Consider the following 20741-nt stretch of genomic DNA (forward strand, 5'->3'; position numbering starts at 1 on the left):
CCACATTATACCTACCTTCAAAGTTATTGGTTCCGGATTAAGAAATTGAATCGAGTGCGATTTACAGTGAAATGTTGAAACTTTCCTCTTCCAAAACAATCATAAGCCTAAAATTTTAGCAATAAAAATTTGAAAAATTAATTTTTGATTTCATGTTTAAAAGCTATTTATAAAGGTAATATAACGACGTTTATCGTTGATGGATAATACAACTGGTTTAAGGTGTAACCTGGTAGAATAATATAAAAACTATCTACAGAGCAGAAGCCATTGCAGTAGATTACGGATTTCAATGCAAAATGAATCATTTTTTGGGACTCTGGGATAATGCATTTCTAAGCACATAATTAATTTCATCTAATCCTAACCACGTAAGTTACTCAAATATAAAACTTTTCTTTGGTATTTTTACATTTGGTAATTTTTGAATGGGGATTTGACTATGAATAACTACTTTTTACCTATTCTGACGATGCGAATTGATCTATCGATGTTTTTATTTTCAAATAAGAACCAACTAACTCGATTTTATGAATTTTGTATTAGGTACGCTTTGGTTTATTATATTTCATATATTGCACAGTGAAACCTCCGAATAGCGGGCACTTTGTCCACTTAGAAGTTCAGAAAGTATAAAAGTTAGGAATTCTTAAAAGTTATAAATGTGTAAGATATATGCGTTAGGTTAAATCATATTTAATTTAGGTAAATTTGCGCTATTCATTTTCATCTTCATCACACACTTAAATTTAAACCATGCGTCTTTAGTTGACATGAAATCCGAGATCTGAGTTTTTCCAACTTGAAACTTTTCTGCAATTACACAAATTCCTATGTTTCCGTTGTTTCGACAATTAATGGCAATAATTTTAATTTTTAACGAAGAGACAATCTCATTAGCTTTAATACACGCTCATTGGGTCTAACACAAGATTTACAATGCATTGACTAATAAAACCAAAAACAGACAAAACAATGGCAGTCAAGGATATTGATATTTTTATTATAATTATTAGTAAAATGATTGATTAATTTTGAATCAATGAGTGTTAACGAAATTTTAACTTTAAATGCTAATAAAAAAGATTGTGCTTTTGTAATTTCTATATTTTTCAACTGCTATAACAATATGTCAGGAATCATGTAAGTAACCGTCCAAGTTTTTTGACCTAACAAACAAAACTTAATTATGTCAACTAAATTTTGTCATAGAAAAAAACCCCTCAAAAATATTAAAATTGAAATGTCTGTAAGTAGCTCAAAACAAGTTAAAAAAATTTGTAAATGTTCTCAAATCCAGGAATAATAAAATAAACATTTTGTGTACATTTTAAGTAACGACGGTTATTCGTTTTTGAATAACATAATAAGAAAATCGTTCAATGAAAAATAGATATTTAAATATCCAACACTGTGAAAATTTTAACTTCAAACTCTCATAAAAATTAGATTTAATTTTATGGTAGAACTTTTTTATATCAAGGTAGACAATCTGAGAGGAACCCAATTGAATTTTCAAGTGAATTTTTTAATTCAAATTAATAAAAAAAAAACAAACTGATGAAAATTGAAAATACCAATAATTAGTTTAACATGAGTCAAAAATGTTTTGAAAATTTTACGGTGTATAGAAAATGCTAAATGCTAATATAAACATTAAGTGAAAATTTTTTTTTTTTAAGTGTTTTTAAAAACTAGTTGATCTTTTAAATTTTGACTGCCTAAAAATGCACCAACTAAATTCACTTTGCCACCGTAATTGATACTAAAGCTGAAAATCGAAGCATTATTTTGACTACTTATTGTGTACACACTCACAAAAAAAGTAGGTAAATAACACAAAAATACACATTGTTGTAAAATCAATATATTCATCGCTGACAAAAAAACAAACAATATATTTGTTTAGTATATTATAAATTGACAGTACATAAGAGTAATTCTGGTAAAAATCAGAAGGTATATTATTTCAATTCTTTAATAATAAATTGGAATAACACTCTACTTTTCTTAAAGTAGTCAGAGTTATTTTAAAGCTCGATAATATAGAATACACATTACACATGATCAAATAATACGAGTACTTATAAATGTATTCAATATTAACATAAGTAAATTACAACTACTACTGACAAAATAATGTGTTTAAAAGCCCTTATATAGGTACCCATAAACTATCATATTTTTATAATTTATTTTTTTTATTATTTTAATTGCAAAATGATCAGTTACCAAAAATATCAATATAAAAAGAAAATATATAAGAATACTTTTAAAACTAAAATTGGAATGCTATAGGTATTTGGTACATAAGTAGTAAAAATAAATAATATAATTATACAAATTAATTGTGATTGATTAAAATAATTTCTTAACTAAGTAAAAATCGTAGTAATAAGTACTATTATAATTTATTGGAATCTAATAAGAATAAGAATCTAACAAGAAATAAAGTTTATTAGGAAAAATAAATAAATAATGTTTTTGTCTAAGCAATAATGTTTTTATAAAATTTATATACCTATTTAAATATATTTTTTCCTGAAATAAAGTGTTAGGCACAAAATACTTATTTAAAATAATGATTTGTCATGTAATTTTTTTGAGCTCAAGTAACTATAAATCTTAGTCATGTGCAGTACAATATTGATTTCTATTTTTGAACATTTATTTTAAAAAGTATCTATTGTTTGCAATAAAATATTTAAAATAAGTGAACTACCTATCAAATTACGAAGTTTTTAAATTCGTTCCTTATTATAACCCTATGAAGAGACATAGTTCTAAACTTTAAATACATTTATTTCCCTGCAAAACTCAATTTTAATTTAATAAATAATGATATTAAATGATAGGTGAATATAATGTCGTCATTGGACTATTTAAAAGTATTTATAAGGGTAGCAATGTACTATAATTTATCAGATATTTTTCCAACAACATATAAAATTAAACTAAATATACCGTAATAAACTTAAGAAATTTTAAATTTTGAAAAAATATCTTCATACTTAAATTGAATGTAAAATTGAAAAAAAATCAGGTGAAATACATTCATTTTGTGTTTAAAAAATAGTTTTAATGATGATAAAAAAAATATTACATACCGTAAATTATTAAATTATCAAATATAAATGCGCATTATAGTAAATATTAACAATTATTATCTTAATCATTTTGTTAATAAATAAATAAAAATATATATATATATATATATATATAAATTACCACTTTTTATAAATCTAATGTATTAATGATAATGTGTGTTATACAATACAATGTCGCGGTCGTTATCGCAACGACCGCGGCGTCTCCATCAATGGCTAATTTTAATAAAAATAATTTTACGTAAATTAAATTAAATTAGCACATATCAAGTTAAAAGAACCTTCAATAGGTGTCCTGATCATACCGGTTCCTAATATTTTTTTTTATTCTGATTTTTTATTATAAATAAAATATTAAGGGCTTGTCCAATCTAAGGTGGTAAATTGTAGCAAAATTTGCATAATTTAGCGTAATCCCTACAGTGCTAAACGTGGTTTAGGCTATTTATAGATTGGAAAGTACATATCTCTACCAGCGATAGCCCGTGTTACGTAATTTCGTATCTATCGTAATTTAATTAGATAGATAATAGCAATTAAATTTAATCTCCACAATGGTTGCTAAACGCATTAGTGAGTTAAATATTGTCGATATTAACAGGGAATTATCGAAACGTGGTATTGAGACCGGGGGGTCCAAGGCCGATAAACTCTTAGCATTAGAAGAGTATATTAGGGCTAAGGAAAATAGGGATCCAGGATCAGTACGGTTTGGGGAAACTGACGAGACGTCAGCCCAGGTACCGGGAGGGAAAACATCGGTGGCTCAAACTGGGGAGGAGGAGGTCGACTCTGAAAAGAGTTTGATAAACCAGTTCATGGAGCAGATGTTGGATAAGCTGGAGGGGTTGGAAAGAACGGTCGACAAGCAGCAACTGACAATCGCTACTCTCAGCGAGAGCGTGGAACGCTTGGAGCGGGAGTTAGCCGAAGAAAAGCTCAAGTCAACCGAACGGGTGGAGCAAGCAAGTTGCTCATGCCGTGGAAATACCCAACAACCATCAACCAGCGATATATCCGGAGCAAATCAGATTTGCCCGGACGAAAGTCAAAATCTTCTGGTCAAAACTCAAAGTGTGAGTTTTGAGAGCCGATGGGCGAACATACGGAGCAGATTGACCGGGGAAAACCCAAGAAATCGGAATTGTACCTGAGTTTCCGGTAACCAGTCCGAAGTGTCCGGTGAAATGTCCGGTGTCTTCGGTGATCTGTCCGGAGTGTCCGGCGAAGGGTTCGGTAGAAGTCAAAGGAAGGCGTTACGGAGTAGTTCTTCCGGTGTAAAACGCGTACATTTCCCCGACAGCCTGCTCATTCCACAGAATGAGTTGAATATGGCCCGTGCGTCGATACCAGAGTTTGCCGGTAAGAGGGAGGAAGACCCAGTGCGGTTTTTGCTCCAGGCCGAGGCAATACTCGAAGAAACTGGTATCCACGTGGCTAGATGGGTGACCGTTTTGGCCCCTCAGCTGAAGGCTCAGGCAGGAACATGGTGGGGAACCATGAGAGCGTTGGACTTACCATGGCAAGAGTTCAAATCTGAACTATTGGAAAAGTTCAACGGGGACGAATTACAGTCGAGCCTACAATCGGAACTGTTAAGTACCGCTCAGACCAAGAACGAAACACTGGGGGAGTACGTTCTACACAAGTACCAGTTGTATCGGAGGTTAAACCTTGGGCTGACTGAAGAAGCGGTGGTAATGACAGTGATTGGACTCATGCGTGATGAATTTAGAATTCATGCACGTATTCAGCGACTGAGAGCGTTCAGTGAATTACGAGCGCTTGCCCATGTTCTGGATGGAAGCAAGGCCGTCATACCGGTTAAGGCGGGAGTGAGCACTGGCGGACCACCAAAGTTAAAATGGTGGGATAACCGGAAAACTGAGAGTGCTGAGAAATCCCAAGTGCCAAATCTGAAGCAGCGACTTACAACTGGATCAGGATGCAGAGTATGTGGTAGTCATGACCACTGGCAAGCTGCATGTCCAAAAAGAAAGTCGGAGTCGGGAAACGCCAAAACGACCGGCGGGACCACCGGGTCCCGAACGGCCAGGAAGTAACCGGCGAAAAAACAAAGAGTCGTCCGAAGAGAAGTAAGCAACGAAGTTCTACTTCGGCAGTTGGTAACGTTCCGGTACAGGAACCACAAACTACCAAAACTGACCCGGAGAAAAGGAACTTTGGAGTGTTACGGACCGGAGACTCGGGAAAGGGTCCGAAGAAAATGGGCCAGACGAGTTCTGAACCGGCGAATTCCGGTAAGGACGGAATTCCTCCGGAGGAAAACTTAGGTCACCCGAAGATAACCTCCGGAGTGAGGAGTTGTCCGGTGAAAACCGCCGAAACTCCGAAAAAACATCGGAGAAATCGCCAAAGCCATCCGAGAAAATCCATTGAAAGCGACGTTCCGGTGAAGGAACCACAGTTCGTGACAATGGACCGGGTAAATGGTTCTGCGACGGAAAGGTGGACCGACCACCTGGACAACAAGGCGGGAAAATCAATCAGGATTGAAAATGTTTCGGACAAATGTGAAGATATCACCGAGGTGAGTTATCCTTCCGATAACAATGTCACGAACAGCGTTTCAAGTGATGCGGAACAAGAAAAGTTAACACAGCAGTTGTTAATTTGTCCGGTCACATCCGAAGATTTTTCCGAGGAGTTCATTCCTTATCCACGGGAAAATTGCTAGAGGAGAGACTCAGATACAGACTCAAAGTTTGAGTTGAGACAAAGCTTCTCGGATCTGCGGACCGGAGGGTTAGAGTCTCCAGCAATTGCAACGGTGTCAACGGGGAAAACAAGAGTAACGGATGTTCCGTTACCGGCCATAGAACTAGAGTTTGCACTCGGGGCAGTAGTAGCGCTACTGGACTCCCAAGCGGCGAGGACTTACGTCAAACCGTGGGTGGCTAAGAAGTTTGGCCGGAGTTTTACCGAAGAACCGGAGACTGTCCGGATGGCGGACGGTCGGACCCGAGAAATTACGGAGTTTTCCGAATTTCGGGCCCGAATAGTGGATCTGGAGGTAAGCTTCAGGGCGGCAGTGTTAGACGATCTCATTGGAGATGTCTTCCTGGGCCATGATTTCCTCGTGGAGCAACAAGTCGCATGGGACTACAGTGGTTACATAATCCATCTGGGGAAAGAAAGACGTGTTTCCGTGAGTTGGAGAAATCCAGTAACTCCGGTCACCGTAGGAGTGGACTTAACAACCGCAGGTTTACCCGAAGGAGAGTACGGTATGCGGGTCAAGGAAGTCCTATGCCGATATCCGGAGGTTTTCTCCGGAGAAGTAGGCAGAACTCGGGTCATAGAGCACCAGATCCGTCTCAAGGATCCAAATCCGGTGGCTCTAAACGCTTACGGGTACTCCCGAGAGAAAAACGAGGTGATTGCCGAAATGGTGCGAGACATGGAGGAACAGGGTTTTGTTGAACCTAGCATATCTCCATGGGCTGCACCGGTGGTACTGGTGAAGAAAAAGGATGGTTCACGTAGATTCTGCGTTGACTATCGCCGTCTGAACATGCAGACGGAGTCGGACGCTCACCCGATGCCGGATTTCCATGACATGGTCCGAGGAATGGGTGGAGCGAAGATTTACAGCACCATGGATTTGAAATCAGGATACTGGCAGGTGGGTCTCTCACCAGAGACACGTCCACTCACGGCGTTTAGGACCCAAAAAGGATTATTCCAGTTCAGAGTAATGCCTTTTGGACTTAAAAACGCCCCCGCCACATTCTGTCGCTTGGTAAGCGAAATCTTCCGTGGGTTAGTTGGTAAATTTGTGTTGGTTTATTTGGATGATATTGTGGTATACTCTGAGAGTCCCGATCAACATCTAAACCACTTACAGAGAGTCTTGGAGCGACTCCAGTTTTACGGTCTCACGTGCCAACCGAAAAAATGTACATTCGGTGTGGCCCAAATCAAATTCCTAGGACACGTCGTGGACGGTGAAGGAATAGACCGGGAGCCGGAAAAACTGACGGCAATACAGGAATTACCCGTCCCAAAGAAGACAAAAGAGGTGTTGCGGGTGCTAGGCGTTTGTGGTTGGTACAGCCAGTTCGTGCCGCACTACGCCGAAATCACAGCACCGCTCACGAGTCTGTTGGCCAAAGGGACCAAATGACGTTGGTCAGAAATTGAGCAAGAGGCGTTCCGGAAGTTGAAGGAGTCTTTGGTGTCCGCACCACGGCTCTGTCCTCCTCTTCCGGGTAAGCCATTCAATCTTCAGACCGACGCAAGCGAGGTCGGAGTTGGTGCCGTGCTTTTCCAGCGGGGGGGTGAGTGGTGACAGGAAAATCATTTCCTACGCCAGCAAGAAACTGAATCCAGCTCAGGGAAGATACTCAGCAGTCGAACGTGAATGTTGCCATGAACTAGCCATAGTTTGGGCGGTTGACAGGTTCAGGCCGTATCTTGAGTCCGGTAAGTTTATGCTATTTACCGATAACGCGGCACTCCGATGGTTACAGCAGGCTCGCTGTACCAACAGCAAACTAACGCGATGGGTGTTACAACTCGGGGCTTTTGATTTTGAAATCCGGCACGTGCCCGGAGTAGAATATGAAGCAGCCGACGCGCTATCCCGTTGTCCGGCGGGACCGGATACCGTGGACGAAGGGGCGCTGGAGAATAATATCCACGACCCCCTTGTGATTCGGCCCGGAGTGTCCGGAGAAATTTCCGGAGTCTTTGGTGATCTGTCCGGCGTGTCCGGAGGATCCGGTGTGGGTGTCACCCAGTGTGGAGCAATTCAACCGAAGAAGGACGACGGAAACGTAACGTTGCAAGATGTCCGAGAGTGGCAACAGAACGACCCGAACATACGGGAGATAGTTGCTAAACTCTCCGGAGACGTTGCAAGGTTCGGTCGGCTCCAGAAAATTGTACGTCATTCGGGACAATGTGTTGCACAGTCACCCCCGATCCATCGCGCATGGAGAAGAGGGGGTGGTCTTCCCGGTAGACAAGGCTCCGATTATGCTACAAAGGTTCCACGACCACGAAGTAGCAAATCACCCAGGGTGGAAAGAAACGTACAGAAGCATAAAGAGTCGTTTCTTTTGGGCCGGTATGCGAGAAGCAGTGCGTAACTACGTGCGGGCGTGTCACGTCTGTGCACGTGTAAAACCACTGAATCGCAAACCAGAAGATCGGATGTGCACCCGAGTCCCACGTCAACCTTGGGAGGTGCTGAGCATCGATCTAATGGGTCCATACCCACGAACGCAGCGGGGTAAGACAACGATTTTGGTAGTAACTGACTGTTACAGTCGCTGGGTAGAGGCGTACCCTTTAGGGAAGGCGACAACTAAATCGATTGTTGATAAATTCGAACGGGAGTTGTTCCCACGGTTCGGATACCCGAGGGCATTAATGTCAGATAATGGCCCGCAGTTCGTGTCAAAGGCAATGGGTGATGCACTAAAGAGGTGGGGAGTGGAAGGATGGACGACTCCAATATACCACCCACGTGCCAACCCGGTAGAAAGGCAAAATCAAGAGTTGAAGAAAGGATTACGAACCTTACTCGTTGATAAGCCTCACCATCTGTGGGATGTTTACCTGCCACGCGTGTTGTTCTCCGTGAGAAGCCGATAAAACCGAAACACCGGACAGTCACCCGCAAAAATGATGTTTGGCCGTGAGATCAAGGCCCCCGGAGATTGGCAGCTCGAGCTAGCCGAAGGATCTCCGGAGTTGTCCGGAGCAGTACGGAACCCTCCGGTAGAAACCGAAGATTCTCCGGTGGAACCGGATGATGTTCCGGTGGTGGAGGGGGGTGACCCGGTGGTTCCCGGTCCCAAATCTCCCAGTACCCATATACCCTCAGGATCCCCGGGAAGAGCATGTCTGTCGGTTGGGGATTGGGTATACTACAAAGCGCATCCGCAGTCAAGTGCGGAGAAGCGTTTTCACGCGGGGTTCGCCCCGAAATGGTTAGGTACGGTTAAGTTGGGTAAGCCACTAGGAACCGGAGTGTTCTTGACGGAGGGTAAACACCCTACTAAGTTACATGTCTCAGCGATGAAGCGAGCTGTAGGACCGTCAGAGAACATTAGCTAACCATACCTTTGTTTTAGATGGCAGAACGAGCAAACCATCCGCCACCAACCCGCAACAACCGGCCATCCCGTGGCATGATCGCCACTCATGTGGAAAAGCTCCGGGCGATGGCCGCGCAGTTGTTGCGGGAAGCCAGGAGGCTGTCGGGCGATGGTCCAGAGGACACGGTCGGCGGTTGGACAGCCGAACGCGCGGCCACCGCCTCGTTCGGCCGGATACGGGCAAGCCCGACTGCGTGGGCTCTGTTCGAGGGGGGATTCGCCGAGGGACGTCGCTCCACCCGAGCGAACACCCCGCAGCCGGAAGCCGCCAGGACTCGGGCAGGACCTCCGGCGAGAGCACCACCCCGCCGAGCGGCGCCGGCGTACCAACGCCACGATGTGCGGGATAGGCGAGGCAGGTTCCAGCGGCCAGCGGTAGAGCAGCCCGTGGTGCAGCCCTCCGTCCAGCAGCCACCCGTCCAACCACCAGCCCAGCAGCCCGCCGTCGAGCAGCCCGCGGTGCAGCCCTCCGTCCAGCAGCCACCCGTCCAACCACCAGCCCAGCAGCCCGCCGTCCAGCAGCCATCCGTTCAGCTGCCACCCACGCCGGAGCAACAGCTGTCCGCGATCGAGCGGTGGATTGAGGCCATGGAGGTGACTGCCGAGGCCCCGCACCCCGACCCGGAGTAGTCCATCGACGTCCGCGAGATCGCGACTGAAAACCGGTCTGGCCGTCGCCGGCGGCGGCTAGCGACGGCGGGGTCGGCAGCTTTCGCGGGACCGTCATCGGGTACACACGTTGTAACGATCCGTGATCAACGTATAGTTGTTTTTAAATTGTGTATAATAAACGAGTTGTGTGCAAATAAACGAGGCATTACAAATTTATACAGTGCATCAGCATCCCCGACCGTCCCTACACCTTCAACAATAATACATAAATAACATTTTAAATACAATTATATACACAATTTTTAATCTTGAAAAACGGGCTGACATTTAATTAATTCAGAAATTTCAACTCATGAGCTCAGTTCCTTTAAATCCAGTCTCTTCTTCAGTATTGACTTCTTGCTTGTGTATTATGATGTTTTCATCAAATCTGGCTAGTATCACCGAATCAGGAAAAATATTGAGGTCTGCCATGGTTGCTTCATTATTGAGTAATTCAACGCCCTCTGGAGTTTTTAAATGTTGATTGCTGGGCTTAATATGAAATAGCTCCATGATTTTTACTTTTAAATGAAGCAACGTATTGTCAGAAGAGATCACTACTGATTTAACATTTGGCATTTGCTTTCGTTCACTTCTTCTGGCTCCATGCTGAGTTGCGTAACAATTATTGTTGTTGTTAAATGAAGTAGAGGCTGCATCCAAGCCACTAGTGCCATTTACAGATACAGTAGTATCTCGTTTGAATTTTTTTGAACAGTTGCCAGATATCCAATTTTGATCTTCGGTATCATCTATTTGAATGAATATTTCTGCGTTATTATACTTCAGATAATTCATATTATCTTCTTGCTGTTTTTTTTTGATGACATATTTCACATATTTCTGGTTTTGACCAGAAATCTTCGAAAACACCTAACAGACCAACTGAGAGTGGTAGTAGAACAATGATAATATGCAATTATTGTAAGAAGCCTGGACACAAGCTAATAGAATGTAGGAAGCGACAGTACGTTTTCAAAGAAAACAGAGAATCAGGGAAACCAGCTACAACCGGCAGTCAGCGGTGGACGTCCGGTTGGCGAAATCCGAATAGCCGTTCCAACCAAATCCTCTACTTCCAGTCAGAATTAGAACGAGACCATATTTTTTTTTATTTTTTTTTTTTTTTATTGAGATCATCATAATTTACAAAAATTTAATTATAAAAATTATTCATGATTATCTATCTCTTTTAAGCTAAAAGCTTGTGTTAGAGATAAAGAGTAATACAGTCTTAAATAATAATTATAAACATATATAAGTATATAACAAATTTACAAGTAAACAAAAAGGAAACAAGTTTATACAAAATGTAATCAAATTACATACAACAGAAGATTTAAAACTATTTTAAATTATTTGAGAGAACAACCAATTATACACTAAATTTTTAGCATTATTTTCAGACAGCTGAATATTTTTTTTATACTGACATGGCATAGAGTTAAAAAACACAGGTCCTAAATAGTTGACAAAAGATTGACCAAAAGATTTGTATGGGTAATCAACAGGTATATTATACCGTCTATTTTCTCTTTTGTCCACAAAATCTTGACCGTCAAGGCCTTTATTGAAATTTTTAAAGGTGAACAGAACAGCAAATTTTTTATATAAAAATTTAACAGGTAAGACCCCAAACTCTCTATAATTATGCGAGGTAGAACCCGATAAGGAAAGTTTATTTAAGCAAATTCTAACTATATTATTCTGATTAATTTGTATTTGATTTAAAAAACAATCAGCCGATCCTCCCCAAATTAATAAGCCATATTGAAGTATGGATTGGTACAATGTAAAATAAACTACACGCATTGTATGTTTTGGTACCAGATCATTTAATTTATAGAATTTATAGGTTACCTGACGTAACTTTCCTACCAAATTATGAATGTGAAGATTCCAGCGTAAATTATTATCAAAAATGATACCTAAATATCGCGTACTAGAAACTTCTTTAATAGTTAAGCAAATATTTAAGTCACTACAACTCTTACCATCGTTACATCTATGTATTTTAATATGATTAAGTGTTTGGAAACTTTTATAAATTGAGAAGGTCATAAACATTGATTTATTTTCGTTAAGCGTCAGATTTCTGTCACATAGTATTCGGTATATATTATTTAATCCAACAGTTGCTTTATGATGAACGCCGGTCCATGTTTTATCGGTAAAAAGCAAGCAGGTATCGTCAGCGTAAGAGACCACCAAACAATCAATAATTAAATCACTTACTGCGTTGATATATAATAAAAATAAAATTGGACCTAAAACGCTACCTTGAGGGACTCCATATTCAATTGAACCTACCTGACTAGTAATGTCATTGATCCTGACCATTTGTTTCCTGTTCGTTAGGTAGCTTTTAAACCAATTTAAGCTATGATTATTAATACCGAAGTTCGGAAAAATTTGAAATAATATGGTATGATTGACAGTATCAAATGCCTTAGTTAAGTCCAGGAATACAGCAATTACTTTATTACTGTTATCTAATTCTCTATAAATAAATTGAGTTGTTTGATATAAAGCATCTTGAGTACCTATACCTGGTCTAAAACCAAATTGGTTTTTTGATAAGAGTTTGTTGGCTTCTAGAAACGAAATTAATCTTTGTTTAATAATTTTTTCAAATATTTTCGCAAAATTAGTAAGCAAAGAAATAGGCCTATAGTTATTAACATTTTTTTTATCTCCAGCTTTGTAAATAGGTTTGATCACTGCTAGTTTAAGATTATCCGGAAATATACCTTGAAGAATACTCAAATTGAAAATGTACACAAGCGGATCTGCAACAAGTTCGATAATAAATTTTAATAACTTGCAGGTAATCCTATCATGACCAGCGGCTGTGTCATCTTTAAAGTTATTTACAATGTTGATAATCTCAGAGTTAACAATCTTTTCAGAAAAGGAATTATCAAAAGAAAAGTTATTACTAGCATTAATAGTTTCATTTTTCAGAACATAATCAGCTTTCTCTGCTAATTTCTTTCCTATGTTAATAAAAAAATTGTTAAAAATGTTTGAAACCATCGTTGGATCTTTGCTTGTATCAAATTGTTGGCCGTTGTTAATAATAGTTTTAATAGCATCCTTATTAATGTTTTTGGAGTAGGTGATTTCGTTTATAAGTTGCCAGGTTAATTTCGGGTTGTTAGAAATTGTTTTGAATTTATTCTCATAAAATTTCTTTTTAGCCATTCTTAGAATCTGTGTATAGTTATTTTTGTATTTTTTATAGTGTATGGTTAATTTATTATTGTTTGGGTATTTTTTACATTTTAATGCTAGGGATTGTTTGTGGCGAGTAGAATTTAAAAGACCAGCTGTCATCCATTCTTTTAATCGCAGATTTTTGGATGTTACCTATTTTTTTATATGTAGTCGATTTAAGAATAATGTCAGAGATAACCGTCTGAAACTCTGAGTAACATTCATTCGCGTTGTGTTGGTTATACACCGCAGTCCAAGTTTCTCCCTCTAGTAATGCTTTAATATTATCATAATCAACGCAAGATACATAATTACTTTTATTTGTTAAGTGATTATTGATCATTTTATAAATCATTTTATATATAAAATATATTAATATATTAATATATTTTATATATTTTTTATATAAATTGATCATTTTATAAATCATTTTATCATCTAATCCAATATTTTTAAAACAGATATCTATATTGTAATACTAGCTATTAATAATAACTAATAATATATAAATGTTTTATTTAATGCATATTTATTATTTATAGATACCTATAACAAATATTATTTTTAGCCGTACTATATCTTTTACTATATAAGTACTGAAATTAAAAACAAGTTTAAAATAAAAATAATATAGTAACAAGTAACGACGGAAAATAACAACAAATCGAACGTCAAACTACTAATAGCAATAATAGCATTATGACGTTCACGTCGCCCGTTAGTCCGTCGCGCCTCGCGCGGTCGTGTTGAGCCGACGAGTCCCAATGTACATTGTAATGTACATAAATAGTACCTTCTATAAACTCCGTGATATTGTACATATAATAACGAAACCGGTGGCAAAACATCAACAAATATATCAAGAATTGATAAAAAAAAATGCACAACATTTCAAATTATCACATACATTCAGGAGGGAAAAAAACATATCGAAAAATAATCAGATTATGATTATCATATTTTTTCCATTTTGCAGTTGAATTTAATAATGTTGGTAACACTTATGTAAGATATTATATTTTATTCTGATTCTACACATTATAACGAATTCATAGACAACACGATAACGAACGTAGCGCTTATCATTATTTAATTATCAATTTAATTTAATTAATAATATTAAATAAATAAATAATATATAAATAATAATATCAATTTAATTTAATTATCAATTTACATTTACTATACATGTGGTTTATTGTAAACAAAAATCGGTACCAACTTCAAGGTGGAGCCTCCAGTAATTCGATCATAACTTCAAGGCCGAGCCTCCACTATATTTTGGTTGTTCCAGCGTTTTAGAGTATATATAAACATTCTCAAAACGTAATCCGTTTTCGTCAACGAGTAAAAAATATATCAAATTTGTTTTTCCACATCCCGAGCTCCCAAGCACTAACGATCTAATTGTATTTGGAAAAAGCACACCATGTCTAAGCTGAATTGTATCAGGGGTATCAATGTTATAAATTCGAATTTTTTTCTCTTGTTCAATAAATCGCATTTTTAAACTTTTAGCTATAAATACAGATGTATTGTCAGTGAAAGCGTCACACGATGTCTCACGTTCGTAAGCGGAACAACAATAAGGGCTCTGGTCTTATTAACTCTGTTATTAATCATTTAACCGTGGAATAACATTTACCTGGTTATAGGTAAGTCATTATGATATATTATTATTATTATTAAAATCTGATCTAAATCAAATATATATACATATATATTTGTTATAGATTTGCTGGCCCTGGAACCAAATTAAAAGAAAGATTAGCACGTGGAGAACGTGGAATAAACAGTCTTGACGAGTTGGCCAGAGCTCACGATATCGCATACGAAGAAAGTAATTCTCTCACCGATAGACATAGAGCGGACGAAATATTGGAAAATCAGGCGTGGGAGGTGTTTAAATCTAAAAACACAGGTATTAAGGAAAAAGCGGCGTCTTGGCTGGTTACTACAGCCATGAAAGTCAAACGTAAGATGGGTGCTGGTTGCGGATTCAAACAAATTGTTTCGGCTGCTAAAAATTCGATCAAGAATAAAATGAATGAAAATAATATAACTAAATTAGTAAGAACATGTCTGTCATCTGCGAAAAAATCTAAAAAATCTATAAATAAGAAGACTAAAACTCCAAGAATTATACCAATACCAAAAAAGGGTGGTGTTTTACCTTTAATACCTATTTTTGCTGGTTTATCAGCATTAGGCGCGCTTACCGGAGGTGTCGGCAATATAGTAAAAGTAGTGAACGAATTAAATTCTGGTAAAAGCACTCCTATTCATTTAGGTAAAGGTTTATATCTAACACCTCACAAGGGCGGTTCTTATAAAATCATAAAAGGAAAAGGTTTATACCTAGCACCATACAAGGGCGGATCAGTTAAGAAATCTAGATCAAAAAACTAATTTCCACGTTACCCGATAGAGCGTTGTACGATTATGAGATTATAAAATATGTCGACATGTTGAAAATTCCTCATTTCATTGGAGTATTTTCTAGAGACAGGTTGCCTTTACGACCAAAATATAAAGAGTCGGCTATAGTTAATTTAGACATCGACAAAGGTACAGGTACTCATTGGGTAGCGTATAAGAAAATCGGAAATCAAGTTAAATATTTTGATAGCTACGGAAACTTAACCCCTCCGCTAGAATTACTGAAATATTTCAACGGTTGTAGTATCGAATATAATTACGAGAAACAACAGAAATATAATACAACAAACTGTGGACACTTGTGTTTAAAATTTTTATCATGTACACTATAACTTTAACGGGGAACTCAAGCGAATTATCATGCGACTTTTTCCCACCTATAGAAGTTAGTAAAAATGCAAAAATCGGACTGTTGGGTTTTCAAACGAATAATTCTATTCCTAATGTAAACGAAAAGTGTAATAAAATTGGTTTCATATATAATAATAATAATAGCGATAGCTATACAATACCTACTGGCTCTTATGAATTGATGGAAATTGAGACGGCTATAAAACGTGTATTACATAACACTAATACTTTATTCGAGTTGAGAGCAGATAATAATGCATTAAAATGTACAATGTTTTGTAGCGAAACTATCGATTTTTCCATGGCAAATAGTATAGGGCAGTTGTTAGGGTTTAAAAATCGTAAATATGCTGCTAATGTCAATCACGAATCAGATTCGTTAGTCAATATTACCACAACAAACTGTATATATATCGATTCAAACCTAGTTATGGGTTCATTTGTCAACGGTAAACAGTGTCATACAATACATGAGTTTTATCCAAATGTACCTCCAGGCTATAAAATAATAGAGGTACCATCACATTTGGTATTTTACCCTCTTAATTCTACATCTATAACGCACGCAAGTATAATTTTAAAAAATCAGAACAATTAGTTGATCGATCTGCGAGGCGAGCCAGTATCAATACGGTTATTAATTCAAGACTCATGATAATATTATGGGGCTGCAATTTCATAATATAAATACGTATGCAAATATAAAACACGTTAGTCGTGTTAATAACACTAACAAGGTAACATCTCTAAAGAAAAAAAAATATTCTAAACGTAAATTGTATGTCAAACATAGTTTAACTGCTGATAATTTGGCTTTTCTACGTTCGCTAAACGCAATTTAATATGGATGATATGTATTTAAATGTCACGGCTGGATACACCGATGATTGTAAGATAACTCAAATTGAATATCATTCTTTTTTACCTTATTCGACGTCCGCTCTTTCTAATAATGATGAGGTCCGTATTGCTTTACATAACACAGAGTCATATACTTTACCATGTGAGAGTTATATTTACATTGAGGGGACAATAAATAAACCTACAGATATAACTGACGAAATTCGATTTATAAACAATGGACTGGCATTTCTTTTCTCTGAAATGAAATATGAAATAAATGGTACTCAAATTCAAAAACTTGTTAACCCAGGTATTTCGACTACATTAAAAGGATATTGCTCGTATAATAAAATAAATATTATATCGCATCATAATGCTGTCTGGGATAGTGAAATTAAAAATGGTAATAAAGACTTTATCGATAACGGAAATTTTAATGGATGTATTAATCTTAAAGATTTGTTTGGTTTTTGCGAAGATTATAAACGTATTTTAATAAATTGTAACCAACAACTTATCTTAAATAGAGCTTCGATCGATATTAATGCTGTTAAACAGTTTAAAAATAATGAGATAGTAGACACTCCTAAACTAAAAGACGTTAAAATAAACATAATAAAAATATTGTGGAGAATGCCTATAGTGAAAGTGAGTGATAAAGAAAAAATTCGACTGTTGAAAGTAATCAACAATCAGAAACCTCTAACATGTACGTTTAGATCGTGGGAACTGTGTGAATATCCATTTTTACCTCAAAACACTTCGCATTCGTGGAAAGTAAAGACATCCAACAAATTAGAAAAGCCTCGATATGTTATAATCGGATTTCAAACCGACAGGAAAAATAGCTCGAATAAAGCAATGTCATTTTTCGACCATTGTAAAATTAAAAACGTAAAGGTCTATTTAAACTCAGAAGTATTTCCCTATGAAGATTTTCAATGCGACTTCACCAAGAATAAGATGGCTACATTATATCGCGCATATGCCGAGTTCCAGAAATCTTACTATGGTTATAACGAAGTAACACCTCTATTGAACCGTTCAGATTTCAAAAATCTGTGTCCAATTATTGTTGTTGACATGAGCCGCCAGAACGACAACGTGAAAATGTCAACCGTAGACCTTAGGATTGAACTAGAAGCAGACGAAGCGTTCCCAGCTTCAACTTCTGCATATTGCTTAATATTACACGATCAAATTATAACTTATAATCCATTTAATGGAGAAATAAGAACCTTGTAAATATTTATTGTAGATCTTAATATTAATAATTATAACTTATAATCCATTTAATGGTGAAGTAAGAACCTTGTAAATATTTATTGTAAATCTTAATATTAATAAATAAAAATACTTTTTTATATATCATGTTTATTTTTATTCTACATATCTAAATTATTTAATTTTATTATAATAATCTGCGCTTTACGTTACGGGATGGTGTTGGGTGTTGAGCGCTCCGTTTTTTTGCCGACTTGTTAAAGAATGATGGTGAGGGTGGAGGTGATTGAACGAAAACAGTTGGACCATCGTTCTCGTCAACTGCATCACTCGTTGACGAAGGTTGTATATATCTAGGTGTAATAAACCACGGAGGGTACTGCGCAAAATTATCCGAATCGTACCCATCGAATGTTGGAGGTGGAAGACTGATAGATCCATTGTTCTCATCGATAGGCTAAACAAAATAATAATTTATATAAATATAATATATTATATGAGATGGAGGCGGCGTATTATATTATATTGTTAATAGAAACAATATTATTTTTATATGAAGACAAATATTTTATAAATTACCTTAGCTAGAGTAGATATATCATAATTTTTCTGTATACTTGATATTTCTTTGTCTGGAGAATAATTTGGTGATATCGGTGAATACCCGCACTGAAAAAAGTTTGTGTTTAAATATATATATGATTGTATATAATACAACATTTATGTATTACCTTAACTAAATTATTGTCATTCTCCAACGGATTGATTTCATCCTCTGCATTCATTTCTTCTTCCAATCTATCCATTTCTTTCATTACTACTGAATAGCTAGGCGATAGAGATGACAGTCCATGGAAATCCTTATACAACTAAAATAAAAATAAATGTTATTTAATATTTTATATACGAAATAATATATATATAATTAAATTATTACTTTAGGATTTAGTGTGTTCCGGTATTCCATACATTGTTTAGCTATTTGAGCAGCCGCAAACATTTTAATTTGGCTGAGGTGAGGTGCAGTCATACTCTGTCTTATTTCCATGTTACGAACGTAAATTTCCATTTCCAGTAAATTTTTAGGCGGTGAATCCAATCGTAAACACTTTTCAGTCAAATATATTTTATATTCATCCATTTGTTTCATAATTTCGGGTTTTATTTTTTCTTCTTTTTCTTTAATACTAGCAGTAATACACCATTCTAATTCCTGGAGTTTTATTAAATCTGAACGACTTAATAAAACTCTACACCCGTCTTCAGTCTTGGATTCAATTACCAGAACGTTTGAACCGTTATACACCATACTCGATATTTTATAAGCATCGGTTTCGAGAAATGTGGTTCGCTTATAGTTTTGTGATGTGTCTAATATAAAAGATAGTACGTTACCCATAAGCGAGAATATCCGTCTTAGAAAATCTATACTAATTTTCACATAACGTGACGATGTTAATAAAATAACAACTGTTTGAAGTTGATCTGTTGGATCGATACCGGCAATTATAAATTTTCTAGCTGTAAAGTCTATCGTGTAGGATGTAGACTCGATGAGTTCAGCCGGAGGTGATGGTGGTACATAAGTGAAAGCCTTCTTCTTATTATTGTATAAGGTAGCGTTGTCGGTGATTGAACCAGCCATGTTTTTTAGAAAAGATTTTTAAAATAATAAAATTATGATAATAAAAACACTTAAAATTTTATAAAACACTTGGAAAATAATAAACACTAAAGACTTGAAAAAAACTATAAGTTCAGAACAATTTATAAGAATGTTTGAAACGTAGAGGAGAATTACAAGTGTGTAAGACTAAGAACAGACTGATTGAATGTCGGCTCTTGTAGAGCTAAGACGGGTGTGGATGAGTCCATTAATTGGTAGGAGATATAATATTAAGCTATCTAAGAGTCTAACGTGTAAGTGATTAAGGTATTTTTTAGTATATATTGGTTATTAATGTGATATTCACTAATATATATTAATTTGTTGTTGTTGTTAAGTATATCTATGAGTCCAACGTATAAGCGATTAAGATATTTTTTAGTACTAATGACATTTGCTTATAATAATAATATATATTATGTTATAAACAGATTGGTAATTATTATGTTATTCACTAATATATATTAATTTGTTGTTGTTGTTAAGTATAGTATCTAAAGGACGAGAGTTTACTCGCGACTTATACATTTTCATTAATATGTATTTTTTAGATTGTTTATTAGACGGTTGTTTTTTTAAGTATGATAAAATTTTGTGGGAAGGTACAGATTTTGTTATGTATATCATTTATTAATATGTTATTCCCAAATATATGTTTTTAAAAATTGTTGTTGTCGCGTTTAGTATCTAAGGGACAAGAGTTCACTCGCGACTTATACATTTTCACTAATAGGTATTTTTTTTAGATTGTTTATTAAACGGTAATGTTTTTGAAGTATGATACAATTTCGTGGGAAGGTACAAATATCATTATGTATATCAGTTATTATTGTGTTATTCATTAATAGATATTTTAATTTTTTGTTGTTGTTGTTGTTAAGTATATCTAAGAGACAAGAGTCTGTAATTGATAACTGATAAAATATATATAGCTCACATAACGGATCGTAAGGTAGTGGGAAGGTGGAGGATAATATATAAAATATGTATCGGTCACGTGATGAGTAGATGGGTTCAGGTGGAGAGGTAAATATACAAAATATGTATCAGTCATGTGATACGGGTTGAGAGAGGGGTAAATATACGTCAGGTGGCGGCGGCGGTGATGGGATG

At 36.5% G+C, this 20741-nt stretch overlaps 3 protein-coding genes across 3 annotated transcripts; 2 read left to right on the plus strand and 1 right to left on the minus strand.

Annotated features, from left to right (window-relative positions):
- Nucleotides 1–9211: 9211 nt before the first annotated feature.
- Nucleotides 9212–10031, plus strand: LOC149061355 (uncharacterized). Its single transcript, XM_089217685.1, has one exon. The coding sequence runs from the start codon at nt 9212–9214 to the stop codon at nt 9863–9865; it is 654 nt and encodes a 217-aa protein (XP_089073811.1). The 3' UTR covers nt 9866–10031.
- A 6707-nt stretch (nt 10032–16738) lies between these two features.
- LOC149061356 (uncharacterized) lies at nt 16739–17983 on the plus strand. The gene has a single exon (XM_089214955.1). The coding sequence runs from the start codon at nt 16739–16741 to the stop codon at nt 17981–17983; it is 1245 nt and encodes a 414-aa protein (XP_089071081.1).
- Nucleotides 17984–18149: 166 nt separating this feature from the next.
- LOC149061357 (uncharacterized) lies at nt 18150–19607 on the minus strand. The gene is made up of 5 exons (XM_089214956.1): nt 18900–19607; nt 18781–18831; nt 18694–18735; nt 18542–18631; nt 18150–18419 (listed from the first exon to the last, which is right to left on the minus strand). Exons 1-5 carry the CDS (start codon nt 19605–19607, stop codon nt 18150–18152), a joined length of 1161 nt encoding a protein of 386 aa, XP_089071082.1.
- Between the last annotated feature and the right edge of the window lie 1134 nt (nt 19608–20741).

Source organism: Diuraphis noxia, unplaced genomic scaffold (genome assembly GCF_037042655.1).
Source record: "Diuraphis noxia isolate RWA-SAM2 unplaced genomic scaffold, SU_Dnox_SAM2 contig0001, whole genome shotgun sequence".
Lineage (NCBI taxonomy): Eukaryota > Metazoa > Arthropoda > Insecta > Hemiptera > Aphididae > Diuraphis > Diuraphis noxia.

Bases quoted from the DNA above. Each gene is read 5' to 3' on its own strand.
- LOC149061355 (XM_089217685.1), top strand. From the start codon at position 9,212: ATGGCAGAACGAGCAAACCATCCGCCACCAACCCGCAACAACCGGCCA.
- LOC149061356 (XM_089214955.1), top strand. From the start codon at position 16,739: ATGGATGATATGTATTTAAATGTCACGGCTGGATACACCGATGATTGT.
- LOC149061357 (XM_089214956.1), bottom strand. From the start codon at position 19,607: ATGGCTGGTTCAATCACCGACAACGCTACCTTATACAATAATAAGAAG. The intron at 18,832-18,899 runs GTAATAATTTAA...TTTTTATTTTAG, and splicing joins GGAACACACTAAATCCTAAA to TTGTATAAGGATTTCCATGG. The intron at 18,420-18,541 runs GTAATTTATAAA...TATTTTGTTTAG, and splicing joins ATATATCTACTCTAGCTAAG to CCTATCGATGAGAACAATGG.